At 41.1% G+C, this 16,178-nt stretch overlaps 1 protein-coding gene across 4 annotated transcripts in view; it reads left to right on the forward strand.

Annotated features, from left to right (window-relative positions):
• RELCH (RAB11 binding and LisH domain, coiled-coil and HEAT repeat containing) overlaps positions 1-16,178 on the forward strand; it is a 208,430-nt gene that overhangs the window by 60,178 nt on the left and 132,074 nt on the right. For 3 of the 4 annotated variants that reach the window (XM_077492057.1, XM_077492055.1, XM_077492056.1), the window contains exons 3-4: positions 5,660-5,731; positions 5,852-5,907. In XM_077492057.1, coding sequence (XP_077348183.1) covers positions 5,660-5,731; positions 5,852-5,907 — 128 coding nt within the window. The remainder of the gene's footprint in view (positions 1-5,659; positions 5,732-5,851; positions 5,908-16,178) is intronic. The other variant, XM_077492058.1, reaches the window with a different exon arrangement.

The raw sequence follows: 16,178 nt of genomic DNA on the forward strand, positions 1-16,178 counted from the left end.
TGCTTTTACATCTTTTATAGATGGAGAAGCTGTATTTCTACCCAGGTTTTTATATGGTAATTCGTGAAAGTTGTGCTTCTGTGGAAGGTAAACGGGGAAATCTGGAATTGTACATGAATATAGTAATATACCCTCATGAGTTTCTACCTTTTTAATACATTTTTAATGACTTTAGATCTGTGCTTTGATCACTATAAAACACGGAGGAGTCTTTGTAGGGCAGGTTTTTTTAAACTGTTAATAGGCTGAAACAATCTTTCTAGGTGGCTTGGTCCTGGAAGATTACCAGAGAAGGCATTCTGGTGAGTGTATTCCTAAAATTTAAGACACTAGACTAGGCCTTCTGACTCTTGTACCGATATTAGCCATCAATAAGCTTTCTGACTCTTGTGCTGATAGTCAACACTTGACTAAGCTTTCTGACTTGTACCAATAATAGCCTGTACTGGACTAGGCATTCTGAACCTTGTGCTGATAATTACTTGGGCTGGACTAGGCTTTTTGACTTGCAGTGATAATATTCAGCACTGAACTAGGCTTTCTGAACTTTATACAAATGATAACCTGCACTGGACTGAGCTTTCTGAACCCTTTACCAATGATAACCGCCACTGGACTAGGCTTCCTGAACCTAGTACTGATGATGACCTGCACTGGACCAGGCTTTCTGATTCTTGTACCAATAATAGTCAGCACCAAATTAGGCTTTCTGAACCTTGTACCATTGATAACCTGCACTGGATCAGGCTTTCTTATTCTTGTACCAATTATAACCTGCACTGGACTAGGCTTTCTGATTCTTGTACCAATAATAGTCAGAAATAAATTAGGCTTTCTGAACCTTGTACCATTGATAACCTGCACTGGACCAGGCTTTCTGATTCTTGTATCGATGATAATCTGCACTGGACTAGGATTTCTGAATCTTGTTCAAATAATGACCCTCACTAGAGTAGGATTTCTGAATCTTGTGCCAATAATAGCCTGCACTGGGGTAGGATTTCTGGCCCTTGTACAGATAATGGCTTTTTTTTGTAAAATGTATGTAAATTTTAGGATTAAAAAAATAAAATAAAAATGTTACCTGATTTACACAAAAATTTGGAAAAAGTCTGCTTTCCATGGGGTCAGCATCTTTGTTCTTTACCCCGTCTTGCTGAATAAAGCACCTACAGTATCTCACAAAAGTGAGTACACCCCTCACATTTATTAAAATATTTTATTATCTTTTCATGTGACAACACTGAAGAAATTACACTTTTCTGCAGTGTAAATTAGTGAGTGCACAGCTTGCATAACAGTGTAAACTTTCTGTCCTCTAAAAATAACGCAACACACAGCCATTAATGTCTAAACCGCTGGCAGCAAAAGTGAGTACACCCCTAAGTGAAAATGTTCAAATTGGGCCCAATGTGTCAATATTTTGTATGGCCACCATTATTTTCCAGCACTACCTTAACCTCTTGGACAGAGCTTCACAGGTTGCCACTGGAGTCCTCTTATGCCTCTCCATGATGACACCACGGAGCTGGTGGATGTTAGAGACCTTGCGCTCCTCCACCTCCCGTTTAAGGATGCCCCACAGATGCTCAATAGGGTTTAGGTCTGAAGACATGCTTGGCCAGTCCATCACCTTTACCATCAGCTTCTTTAGCAAGGCAGTGGTCATCTTGGAGGTGTGTTTGAGGTTGTTAACATGTTGAAATTACTATCCAAAGGGAGGGAATCTTGCTCTGCTTCAGTAGGTCACAGTATGGCATTCATGGTTCCCTCAATGAACTGTAGCTCCCCAGTGGCGGAAGCACTCATGCAGCCCCAGACCATGACACTCCCACCACCATGCTTGACTGTAGGCAAAACACACTTGTTTTTGTACTCCTCACCTGGTTGCCACCACACACGCTTGACACCATCTGAACCAAATAAGTTCATCTTGGTCTCAACAGACCACAGGACATGGCTCCAGTAATCTATGTCTTTAGTCTGTTTGTCTTTAGCAAACTGTTTGCAGGCTTTCTTGTGCATCATCTTTAGAAGAGGCTTCCTTCTGGGACGACAGCCATGCAGACCAATTTGAAGCAGTGTGTGGCGTATGGTCTGAGCACTGACAGGCTGACCCCCCCATTCCTTCAACCTCTGCAGCAATGCTGGCAGCACTCATACATCTATTTTCCAAATATAACCTCTGGATATGACGCTGAGCAACTGCACTCAACTTCTTTGGTCGACCATGGCAAGGCCTGTTCTGAGTGGAACCTGTCCTGTTAAACCACTGCATGGTGTTGGCCACCATGCTGCAGCTCAGTTTCAGGGTCTTGGCAATCTTCTTATAGACTAAGCCAGCCTTTCTCAACCTTTTCATCACAGAGGAACCATTGAAATAGTTCTCTAGTCTTGGGGAACCCCTGCTAAAAATTAGAAATCTACAACTCGTGATACATTAGTGTTATGTTCAGTGGGAAGAATGGTCCGTACACTTGTGGTCATTGGGAAGAATTACCTCCTTACAGATAGTTAAAAAGATCAATGGTGTCGGTGGGAACTTATCTGGGAGGCAGATATTGCCCAATGCTGAAGGAACCCCTAGCAACCTCTGGAGGAACCCTGGTTGAGAATCACTGGCCTAGGCCAGCTTTATTTAGAGTAACCATTCTTTTTGTTCAGATCCTCAGAAAGTTCTTTGCCATGAGGTGCCATGTTGAACTTCCAGTGACCAGTATGAGAGAGTGAGAGCGATAACGCCAAATTTAACACACCTGCTCCCCATTCACACCTGAGGGAAAATGGCTAATTGGGCAATTTTTTGGCCCAATTTTTCACTTAGGGGTGTACTCATTTGTTGCCAGCTTTAGACATTAATGACTGTATGTTAAGTAATTTTGAGGGGACAGAAAATTTACACTGTTATACAAGCTGTTCACGCACTACTTTACATTGTAGCAAAGTGTCATTTCTTCAGTGTTGTCACATAAAAAGATATATTTTTACAAAAATGTGAGGGGTGTACTCACTTTTGTGAGATAATGTGTATATACATTATTGGTGTTAAATGTATGAACGCTCTTCTCTAAAACCTGTTTTCTGTATTTCATACAGTTTGTTCCAGCTGTCATACTTTGTGCATGTTCTTATACTATACTACTTGCTGTTTTAGAAATGATGGAAGTGATATAAAATGAGTACGGTATTTGCCAAAAAAAAAAAAAATAACCAAAAAAGATCACTTAAGATCCTCTGTAAGAACGAAACATGCAGCAGAGTGTTTGTTACCATTTGGCCTTTCCTCCCAAACGTGATGTGCTCCATCTGCCATTGGCTTCTTGCAGTCTGACATAGGTTTTCCGTTTTTATTGTGTTCCCTTTATATTATTTGCAACATTTATTGTTTTCTTTGTGTTTACTATGTATTTTATGTTGATCATTGATTTTTCTTTTTTTTTTTTTTCCACAAATGATCATTGATTTTCATCCTTAGCATTCAGCATATATAGGAGTTCATTTATAAAAACCACTGCAAAGGAAAGTGTGCCTATTTTTTTTTTTTTTTTTTTTTAATGTTTTTTTTTTTTTTTTAATCTGTTATGTAGGTGACCTACAAGCAATGTTCTTTCCATTTGCTCTAGTTTACATAAATGTTCCCCTTGTCATGCACTTCTGTAGCATATTTGCAGAAGAGTTGTGTTGTAGTTAAGAGTCTTTGGCTGTTTGTCAAAAAAAAAAAAAAAAAACGCATAGTAACACATACTGTCAAACGTTATACTGGAGGCAGTAAAGTTCTTATTATGTTTAGTATCACAAATTCTAGCAGGATATACAGTACTTTTCAGAATAAATGGATACAATAAATTTTCTTATTAGAATTAGCTGAGTTCAAAACTAATACTTTTTTTTTTTGTCTTTATTAATAGTGTTAGCTGTGTTTAAAGCTAAACTCCAGGCAAAAATCTAATTACACAGTTGATGTATATTTTATATTTACTGTCTAATCTTAAAAAAAAGATTTGTCATTAAGTTTAGCTAATCTTATGATCCAGGCACTTGAGTAAGACTAAATGCCGGTTCACACAGGGGCAACCTGTAATTCCGCGTACACATGATCGGAATTCTCGTCGGAAAAAGCTCTGGTTTTCCTGACGGAATTTGACTCAAGCTGTCTTGCCTACACACGGTCACACCAAATTTCCGATCGTTTATAACGCGGTGACGTACAACACGTACGACGCGACTAGAAAAAGGAAGTTCAATAGCCAGTAGCCAATAGCTTCTGTCTCGTAGTTGAATCTAAGCATGCGTGATTTTTGGCATGTTGGAATTACCGATAGAAAGTTTTTCTGTCAGGAAAATTGAGAACATAGCTATCAATTTTTGGCTGGCGGGAATTCAGACAGCTACATTCCAATGGAGCATATACACGGTCACATTTTCTGATGAAAAGCTCTCAATCTTTTTCTGGCCGGAATTCCGATCGTGTGTACGCGGCATTAGGTGACTTAGCCATCTGACAAGTCCTGCGCCATGCATTGCAATGGAACCGTTCTAATAGGAGTGACTCAAGTCGCTCCGACTTAGAAAAAGGTTCCTGTACTACTTTCGGGACGACATCGGAGCGGCTTGCATTGACTTCTATACAGAAGTAATTTTGCAAGTCACACTGTACGGGGCGGCTTCAGAGTCGGGCGACTTTGAAGCCACCCCTGTGTGAACCGGCACTAAGGGTTCATGCACACTGGACTATTTTCTGCCGTTTCTAGGGGGCGTCTGGTATTTTTTTTTTTCTCAAAACGCCAGCCTAACATGCAGGGTCAGGAGTTTAGAAGCAGGAGTGTTGAAAGGCAGAAAACACCATTGAGATCGAAACCTTAGTAGAACAACAGATGTTATTTAGGACAAAATTAAAGTGGAAGTAAACTCCTCTATCGTTTTCAGCCAAGGAAGCTGCCATCTTTGCCTCTGTTTAATCTTCAACTGCTATGGTGCTGCACATGTGATTCGTTATGACACCAGCCATTGCATGGTTTGATAGTTTGGCTGAGAGCACAGCCAATGTGCAGTTAGCATTCCCGGCATGCCTTTTTTTTTTTTTTTTTTTTTTAACTGTTTAAATCCATGGGTTTACTTCTACTTTAAGCACCACAGCTACAAAGCTCATTCAAAGTAATACCTAGACCTGCCACTAGTACACATCGCCAAGTCCACTATGGCATATTGGTGACTGTTTAGTCAGTACCCTCCTGTTTTAAATAAGGTTTTGCAACTGGAATAGCTAGGATCTACTCTGCTTTTAAAAGAGAGAAGATGTGATCTCCAGCCTGGATGTTCCCATCCAGAAAAGAAAAAAAACTATATTTTGCAGAGCTAAGTACAATTTCAAATTCAAGTGCACATATGATTTCTTTCCCTGCCGCTTCAGCTCCTTGTCAGACAGCTTGAACTGAATTTGGTTTGATTAGATTCATCTCCATAGCACAAGACAACATTCATTTGTTTGCTAAGCCAACTCTGCTGCATGCTTTCATAATTTCCATTAGACTGCATGCTTTCTGTTCCAGTACAAACTGTATAGATATTTTTCCACACCCATCCTTGCTTTTTATTTTTATTTTTGTTTCCCTTTTCTTGGTTGGATGCCTGTGTGTGTTTAATCCAAAACCCTGTCCAGTCCTGGAGTTTGAGCTACGAAAAGCCAAGGAGACCATTCAGGCCCTCAGGGTCAACTTGACACTGGCTGCAGGTGGTGTACATACAATTTTTTCTTTCTTCCTAGTTTCTTTAATAAATTCTGGCTAACCATTTGATAAGCAGTATGATTTTCGCTCTAAGTAGATTCATTTGTTTTATTTCTGTATTGCAGAAAACGATGTTCCTTTGCAGGAACGAAAGAATTATAAATCGTGTCCTGAAATTCAGGTATGATGGATCGTATGCATTTTGTTTGGAAGATATTTAAAAAGCTCCTTTTATTCTAGAGTTTTATGCTTTGTTGTGTTTTCCGTAAGCCACTAAATTGTTCATTGCTCAATCCTTGTGTAACAAGAAATGTTTGCCCCCATATACAATTGGAGTGCGCAAATCCAGGTGATTTAGAGGTGTATTTTCTCCAAAACGTTTTACAAATTTTTTCATAAATGTCTTTACAAAAACAAATTTCAAATAAAAAAAAAAAAAAGAGTGCAATAATATTAAATGTTTCCAATATGTAATATTATCCCAGTCTTTTCCTAATACGTCTCTCTATTTCCAATTAAGGATGAGCTTAGGCGTGCTCGCAGCCGCACGCGCAGAGCCCGCCAGGAAGTCTGCGCTGAGCTAATCATAGGCAGTGAGACATTTTCCCGATCTGCAGCTAGAGTGATTGGGAAATGTCACACTGCCTGTGATTAGCGCAGTGCCGACTTCCTGGCGGGCTCTGCATGTGCAGCTGCGAACACGCCTGAGCTCATCCTTTTTTCCCATCACAAAACCAACTCTGACCACTAAGTTGCTATATACTTCATTCATTGTTAATTTCTTTCCTCCACCGCTCTCTCTAAGACCCCTTTCACAGTGAGGTGCTTTTGCGCTAAAAATAGCATCTGAAAACTACTTCCCATTAATTTCAATGGATGCTTTCAGACTGGGGCGGTGCGCTAACGGCGCAATGCAAGAATCTCTGCAAGCAGCATCCTTGGGGAGCTTTGAGCTTTTTAAGGTCACGTTTTATGGACAGTTTTTGAGCGCCTCAGTGTCTTAGTGTGTGTGTATGTATATGTATATATGTATATAATATGTATATATGTATATGTATATATATATATATATATATATATATATATATATATATATATATATATATATATAGATATATAGATATGTGTGTGTATGTGTATGTATGTATATATATGTATATGTGTGTATATATATATATATATATATATATATATATATATATATATATATATATATATATATGTGTGTATATATATATATATATATATATATATATGTGTATATATATATATATATATATATATATATATATATAAACATTTTTCACCAAAAAAATCTAAGTCTAGAGTCTTAGATGTGAAATATAACACAAAAAAAGGGAGACAAATAATATGCAGTCATTCCTCATTCTAGTTTTGCCACATGTATACACTCAATTAAGTGATAACATAGCTTTTTCCTGTGCTGTTAAGGATTTCTCCATATCTAGAGGCCAACATTGATTTATTTTATTCAACTTTTGCACCCCCCATCAACTATTTTTAATTGATGTATTAAAGCAAGTTCTTTTTATTGCTCCGTACTTTTATTGTTTTGTTCTTGAGTAACAGTGACTGTTCTACCCCATGAACATTTAGCGTGAGCGCAGTCAGGTGATTTAGAGGTGTACTTTTGCAGGTTTTTGTCTTCTCTCTAAGACCCCTTTCACACCACACCACCAATAGCGTGGGCGGTAAAACGCAGTTTTTTTTTTTTTAGCTGCGTTTTACCGCCGGATTTGCGGTGCATTTCGGCCGCTAGCGGGGTAATTTTAACCCCCGCTAGCAGCCGAGAAAGGGTTAAAACCGCCGGCAATACGCCGTAATAGTGGCGTTTTGCCGGCTGTATTACAGCGCTGCCCCATTGATTTCAATGGGAAGCAGCAGTGGAGGAGAGATAAACACACCGCTCCTTCACCGCTCCAAAGAAGCTGCTGGCAGGACTTTTTCCTGACGTCCTGCCAGCGCACCGCTGTAGTGTGAAAGCCCTCGGGCTTTCACACTACACATAATAGTGCAGCTTCTTTAGGGCTGATTGCAGTCGCTATTTCTAATGCTATAGCGCCTGCAAAACGCCCTGGTGTGAAAGGGGTCTAAATGGTCGATTTTTCGACCAACTTGTAGTAGAGGAGCAGAATTGTGCAATTTCCGCCCCTATGGACTTTTAAATGGAAGCTTTTGAAAAGCAAGTGTAAACACACAATTTTCACGTTTCTTTTTTCAGGCGCTGTGGCTAAGTCCACCTTTTATTCCATGTTGCACCCATATTTAGGGTGGCGGCTGTAACTCTGAAATTTGCCTGTGTGTGGCTTCGGCTGCATAGTCACAGAGATCTATGAATGAACAAACGAAAAGACCTATCTGCCACCACGGCAGAGAACTTTTAGCCATCGGTAGAGCACAACTGTGGTGATCACTGCACTTGTAGTACAGTGATGTCTTCTCCAGCTCCATAACCGAAAGTCCATACTTTTGGTTTAGAACAGAGGACTACAAACTTTCTAAACAAAGGGCCAGTTTACTGACCTTCAGGCTTTAAGGGGGAGATCAGGCTGTCAGTGGGAGTAGAAAATGCAGTGGCATAAGTGAGAGCAAACAATGCCCCATCAATGATATCAGTGGGAGGAATTCTGCCGCATTGTGTCATTGTGAGGAATAGTGACCCATCGTTGGTGTCATTGGCAGAAATGGTCCCCCATCGTTGGTTTCATTGGCAGAAATGGTGCCCCATTGTTGGCATCATGGCAGAAATGGTGCACTATCGTTGGTGTCATTGGGAACAATTGCACCCCTTTGTTGGGTCAGTGGAAGGAATTATTCCCCATTGTTGCTATGGGTATAGGATTAATGCCCCAAGGGCCAGATAAAAGAAAGCAAAGGGCTGCAGTTTGGAAACCACTGGTGTAGAAGATTCCACAGAAGCCTGGAATTGCCCCTGTGATCGTGTTGTGCACGCTGTGCATAAAAAAATATATAAATACTTACACTGTTTAGCTCCGAGATAGATATAGATATATATATATATATATATATATATATATATATATATATATTATGAGAGAGAGATAGATAGATAGATAGATAGATAGATATTCTATATCTCGGAGCTAAACAGTGCAAGTATTAATATTTAAACATATAGCTATTGTTTAAGTTAAACAAAAGTCAAAAACCATATTTCTCAATTTACGTGAAGGTCAGGTTACGATAGCCCAGCCAGCACAGAGTTACCCCATACATCAGAGTCTGCATAACTCTTATGTAAAAGGGAACGCTACAGAGACCACCTTATGTCAGAGTGCACTGCAATCCCTTTACATCAGAGTTCCCACTTACATCAGGCTCTGCAGCATTGCCCTTGCACTTTGCTCCCGTCCTGCTTTATTTATACCACCTATTGGTGGACTGTAAAACCAACCCTGCCAAGGTGGCATGCGAGGTGAAACATAATGTCCATCAATCACCTCCCATTTCATAATGTCACTGTGTGTGTGTGTGTGTATAATAAAAATAAATATTATATATATTAATTTATATTAAATTATTACACTTGTCCTTTTTTTTTTTATGGGAAAGGTGGACTTCACTTGATCTGGCTGCTGAGCACTGTAGTTTTGAACAATAGTTTTTATTTTATTTTTACAATAGAAATTTTTATTAAACAAGGTAAACGTAAAGGTACAAGGTAGTAGAACCCTGGCAAGAAAAAGTACAAGGTTCCAGGTACAGTTATAAACAATACAGATACATATAATGAACAATATTTTTTAGCATATACGATAGGGAAATTATATAAAGTGTGTGATTTTGAGATGTTGCTGGTGTGAATGGTCATCATTTGATCTGTATATGTCAAAAGGTCAGAGCATAGGAAGGATATACAGAATGTGTTAAGTCAAAACTGCGTATCAGACTATAATCTTGTAGTAGAGACCAGAACTGACATTGATATCTTAAACTGTTCTGTCTAAGGAAACCCTTAGTTTCCTATTAGTAATATTGCTTCCTTTTGATTGCTGTGTACTGAACAAGCTCCCCACTGTCCTGCTGTTTAGATAATGTCAAGCAGAGTGTCCCTATAATCTGCTGCTGGTTAGATAATTCACTGTAACCATATTAACTCCACACATTATTGTAAAACCAGAACAGTCTTCCTAAAGTGACTGCATTTTGGACAACAGTAATGCCGCGTACACTCGATCTGACATTCCGACAGCAAAATCCCATGTTTTTTTTTCCGGCTGATGTTGGCTCAAACTTTTCTTGCATACACATGGTCACACAATGTTGCCAGAAATTCTGAACGTCAAGAATGTGGTGACGTACGATGAGCTCTTCTGCTTAATTCCGAGCATGCGTTTAACTTTGTGCGTCGAAATTGTGTACGCACGATCAGAATTTCAGACAACGGATTTTGTTGTTGGAAAATTTGAGATCTTTGAGATTTTTGAGATTTTTTTTGTGTCGGAAATTCCCATGGAAAATGTCCGTTGGAGCCTACACACGGTCGGAATTTTCAACAACCGGCTCCCAACGAACATTTTCAGTCGGAAAATCTGACCGTGTGGACGGGGCATAATGTACACAAAACATAACTTTTGCACGTCTCACAGCATAACTGTGAGACTTGCAAAAAAACAAACAAACTGATTGTTCATTTCATGTTGGTTAAACAGGTTTTTAACCACAAGATGAGAGCTGATCTTCCTTTACCAAGGCCCTGTGATGGATACTCTATAAACACCCCAATCTTTTTGAGTTTTGGTCATCTCTGGTGAGTGATGGTTCCAAGATACTTTTGGAAGCTATAAGCTTCTGGAGCTGTCAGTCCAGGCAGTGTGTTCTGGCAAATCCATTTTAAAAGGCAGGAAACATGTCTCCATTTGCAAAAATAAAAAAAGTTTAAAGGCTAACTTGCATTTTTTGCGCCATATTTAGGGAAATGGAACCCCCCCTCACCGTTCCTGACAGCATGTCACTTTTGAGCCGCGCCATTCATCCATAGAGAACTGTCAATGAATGAACTACACAGGCTTCTGTGCAAAAAAATAAAATAAATGCACATTTTTTTTCCCCCTGCAAATGACCAATATGTGCAACTTATTTATTTTTCTAAAAGGTGGACTTGGCTTTTAATAAGGTGCTGGGTACTGGCTATCAATTTTAAAATATGGTAATGTAAAACATGCCATTCAGTTTAAAATAGAAAGGCAAAATGTCTGTAATTAGATGTAAAAAATCATAAATGCCTTCTTTTCCCCTTTGTGATCACATTGCCTCTGGCCTCAGCTGCATAATAGCTGGGGGGAGGAGAAGCAGCAGCACACCGGTCAACCCAGTGAATGTGTGTGAGCTTTCTCATACAAGTACATGGTACAGCAGGAGCATATCAGGAATATGAAATGCTGGATTTACATATTCTTTAAAGCAGTTGTATACTCGCACATCTAAAGAAAAAGAAAAAACACTGTAAGGCAAAGGCATAATGAGCGAGTATGCACCGGTGCATACTTGCTCTTTATGAATTACTTACCTAGGATCGAAGCCCCAGTATCACAGCCCGGTCCACGCCGAGGGAGCTTACATTTTGGCCCTAAACGCTTCCGGGTTAGCGGCTCCGGCGCTGTGAATGGCCGGAGCCGTGATGACATCACTCCTGCACATGCACGCAGGAGTTTTCTTCCTGGCAAGGTCTGGCAGCATCTGCCGGACCTTCTGCCAAGCATTCAAAGCGCATGGGCCGCAGACGCTGCCTTATCATAGGCTTACCTGAAGGTAAAAATTACAAATGAGGGTATACAACCACTTTACTACTTTTTTTTCCCTTGCAAAGTAAAAGCATAATGGGCTAGTATGCATCATACACTAGCCCATTATGTGGCACTTAACCTGCAAATGAAGCCCGTGCTGTCCCCGCTGGTGGCCGCATCCATCGTCTCCCCTCCTCCTTCTGGGGCTGCAGACTCTAGCTCCTTGACTGGCCGGAGCTGCATGATGTCACTCCCGCTCATGCGGGTGGGAGCCGTCAGTCACGGCACTTGGGAGTGAAGAAACTGCATGGGGGTCCGTTTCTTCACAGCACATGCACTACAAGGTAAATATCTCCTAAACAGTGTATGTTTAGGAGATATTTCCACTACCTATAGGTAAGCCTCAGTCTATAGGTAAAAGTGACAATCGGGGGGTTTACAACCACTTTAATAGAGGACAGCACTGGAAGTCTCTGCTTTTCAACCTTAACTATTCTGTCCATTCAACAGTAGCTTACTGGCCAGTGGAAGAGTGATTCATTTTTTTGTTGTACTGAAACATAATACAGTCAACCCTCCTATATATAAATTCTTGTCAGCAGGGGTGCTCACATAGTGCCATAGGGCTCATCTCTGACTCTGGACTTGTTTTTAGTTGTGGCAGTGGCAAAACTACCAGGGTCGCAGCAGCCACACTTGTGACTGGGCCCTGGTGTTTTGCCACCGTGGGGGTCCCCAAGACAGCAGGAATGTAGTTGCCATGCCAACTATTGGGACAGCGACCCTGCCTCAGGTACCCACAGATAACCGTGTGAGGTTTCACATCGGCCCTGCACAAATGCATGCCAGGGCAGAGATCCCTCCCCCTACCTCCTCCACCAGAAGCAGATCAGGCTCCCTCTGGGCACTCATTCACTCTTACTAAGAACATCCCAGAGGCAAAGCCTATGTTGAAGTAATTGATTCTCCTGCACACTACGTGGAACTGACGTTCCCCACCATTTGTTTTCGGGAGAGAAGGAGAAGTAGTGCACAACCAGGAAGTTTTAAATCCCCATGCTGGAATGCTTTGCTCCTGCAGAGGGGGAGACTGAAGCAAAATGTTGGGGTGCTGGGCCACATTAACAATGGGAAGTCTTCGCTGGCCAAGACCACCTCCTCCACTGCTGCCTTCCACAAAACAACCAGAGCCAGGAGGGGGCATCACCCTGGTCCTGGGTTTCTTCTCCTTCGCCATGCCCACCTCCCAACACCTGAGACACCAGAGAATGCTGTCTACAGTTTACCTTGGTGACTGCCTGGGACATGCATCCTTCATCAGGATAACCATAGGAGGTGATTGCACTCTGCTGGTTGAAGGGAGGGTGCACAGAGGTCAGCATAGTCCGAAAGAGCACCACAGGACCCAGCATGGGCCTGATGGAGTACTACAAGCCCCGGCATGCCTTGGCAGAGAACTACAGGTCCCAGCATGACCTGATAGAAAACTACAAGTGCCAGTATACTTAAAGAAGTCATTCTTTATCGGGGAATAATAGCACTTGTAGTTTTCAATCAGGCCGTGCTAGGACTTCTAGTTCTCGAGGAGGCCATGCTGGGACCTGTAATTCTCGATCAGGCCATGCTTGAGCTTGTAGATGTTTATAAGACTTCTACTAGCATTCCCTGCCAAGGAACTAAAAGTCTCAACATCTGAGTGAACACCCTCTGATTGTCAGCACACACTGGGACTAATAGTTCCTTAGACAACAGCACATTGGAAATGGTATGTCCCTGTCTTTTAGAGCATGCTGGTTATGGTAGATCCTCCCTTCTGTCAGGGCTTACGGGGACTGGTGGTCCCCCAATCCCCACCTGTTGGTACACACTGGGACTGATTGTTTCACAGCTGTCAGTGCCAGCTGAGTTTGGTAGATCCCCAGCTGTTGGGGCACACTGAGACTGGTAATTCCCTACCTATCTAGTCACATAGCAGCTCGCTAACTACCCTGCCCTACTGCTGGCTGACTGCCTTGCCCTACCATGCCGCTTGCAGACTGCCTTGCCCTACCATGCCGCTTGCAGACTGCCTTGCCCTACCATGCCGCTCGCAGACTGCCTTGCCCTACCATGCCGCTCGCAGACTGCCTTGCCCTGCCAAGTATGAAGGAAAGGGGCCTGCTGCCGGACAGTAATAAAGGGCCACAGAATGGGAGTAAAGGGACCCGGGCTTGGAGGGAAGGGCCCCCGAAACTGATGGAAAGGGCCCTTCATGGTTTCTTGCACCAGGGCCCTGAAGGTTGTAGTTACGCCTCTGAGTTTTGGGTTTAACTTGAAGTATACCTAAAGGCAAAATGTTTGTTTTGGATAGAGTGGAGATGGATGAGAACACCTGTCAGTTTTTAGAGGAGAAATCTTCCAATGGAGACACACTAGTTCTTGTAACTTGCGGATCCTCAAGAGATTGCCTTAATTTGCAGGGACTTCCTATTTGGCTATAGGACAAGAAGTGAATGTAAATCTCCCCAATGGGACAAAGATGCCTAAAAAAAAAAAAAAAAAAAAACCTTACAGGAGTTATAACCCTCCCTTACTCTCTTAAAATGGGGAAAAAAAGTTTTGCCTATAGTTCTACTTTAAGCGCACTTATCAAAGTTCGGCCATTGTAGCAGGAAGCGCCTAAATTTCGATGTGTGTAGCCCTGTGATTCGCTAAAAAAACAGCATTCAATCAGCTGCTGCAGCGCTGATTAGTGTATTATGAAGGGAGGGGGGGAATAACCAGCTATTCTTTGCACTTATCAAACAGATTTAATAACACGCTTTCAATTATATATTTAACAGGCCAAAAGGGAGCAAATAGGAGTCAATTGTTAGGTTTTTCATGCACTAGCATAATTTATGCACTTGTGGTAGTAACACAAAACTCAATAGAATTTTTTTTTTCCCCAGAGTAGTGTGTTGTCAGGCACCATACCACATTATAACACGCTGAAGTGAATAAAGATGAATGAAATGTTGTGACATTTCAATGCAGTTTACAAAAAATATAAACTGTGAGGATTGACATAACACAACAGCACAGCTTCCACACCGGCAGCCACAGTAAAATGCCGCTGCTGGAGAATACAAGCCCTAAAACTAAAGCAGAGTATTCACTGATTTATTTATTTTCTTAACCAGTAGGTTGAAAAAAAAAAAAAAAAAGCTTCAGATCTCCCCTGCAGCGCTATTGTATTCAGAATTGAAGTGGTTTTCCTTTTATCTTAAATCTTGAAGCAAATCTGAAGCCATTCAGAGACTTTGTTTTAAGGTTTTGGAATAGACATGAATGGTTATTAATAATCAGAATGGGAACAGATTAGTGTTGTTGTGTTTATGATTTATTATACGCAAGCTGGACGTTGTCACTTTTCTTCCTAGAGTTACACTTTTACATCTTTTGCATGCCACCTAGTGGCAATTTTTCAGATTTCAGTTATTGTTTAAAACCAAACTTAAAGTGGGTTGAAAAGGCTGTTTTTTTTTTTTTTATCTTAATTCTAAAATGTCTCCTTCCTGATTGGCTGAGACACAGCAGCACCATTGGCTCCCACTGTTGGCAATCAAAGTGAGCTAGTCAATCAGAGGATATAGGGTGCAGGCCTGGGTCGGGGCTCCGTGTCTGAATGGACACAGGGATTGCTGACTCTGCTCGGGTGCCCCCAAAGCAAGCTGCTTGCTGTGGGGGCACTGAACAGGAGGGTGGGCCAGGATCACAGAAGAGGGATGCAAGAGGGGGAGGATCCAGGCTACTCTGTGCAAATCCACTGCACAAGGCATGTAAATATAAAAAAAAAAAATTATTTTTATAGGAAAAAAATAAACAAGACTTTACCATAACTTTTTAGATAAACTTTTCTAGGCAGCTTTTCATCATATAGATAGTTAATGAGTTCCTGCAGATCGGAATTTTTTTAATGCTGTCATTTTATCTTTAACCTTTTTCCCACTTCACACTACAATAATTAGGATGATAACGCTAGCCATAAAAGAACCCCTTTCACACTTGTGTGACTTGTCCTGCTAATTGGGAGTGCAAAGTTGCATGACAAGTCGTACCCCATGATTTTCAATGATAACCATTCATATCTGTGCGGCTTCAAAGTAGACCCAGCACTACTTTGGTCTGACTTTAATGCGAGTAGGGGTCCATAGACCTCAAGTTTACACAAGCGTTCCCTGAAATCGCATCAAATTGCGGCTGTAAAATCACACGACTTTCAAGTCACGGCAGTGTGAAAGTGGCCTCACTGGGGCTGGTTTACTAATTGTATTTGAATTGTTTTTTAATTTACCTTGTACATTATTGGGTATACAAGGTGAGCACAGCTTTGCTTTATTTGCTAAGCTATTGGAAGGTTCACCAAGTAAATAGTCTGTATGCCTTTAGTGATTTAGCCATACTGAGTAAGTTGAAGTTTAAGAAATGACTTCAGTATCTGTAAGGAAATATAGTAGGTATATTTATTTAGACTTAACTGCTGAAAGGGAAAAAAAAACTGTATTTTTCAAATTTACATTAGCCAGAAATTACATTCTAAAATGGAGTATGATAGACTTCCAAAGGATGGATTGCAAGGACCATCGGTATACCTTTTTAATATGATGAGACTGTGGGCTGCCCTCTGTAAACTTCCAATGAATACATAATCAGAAACATACTG

This window comes from Lithobates pipiens, unplaced genomic scaffold, assembly GCF_037356315.1.
Source record: "Lithobates pipiens isolate NorthernLeopardFrog02 unplaced genomic scaffold, aLitPip1_a1.2 Scaffold_19, whole genome shotgun sequence".
NCBI classification, from domain to species: Eukaryota; Metazoa; Chordata; class Amphibia; order Anura; family Ranidae; genus Lithobates; species Lithobates pipiens.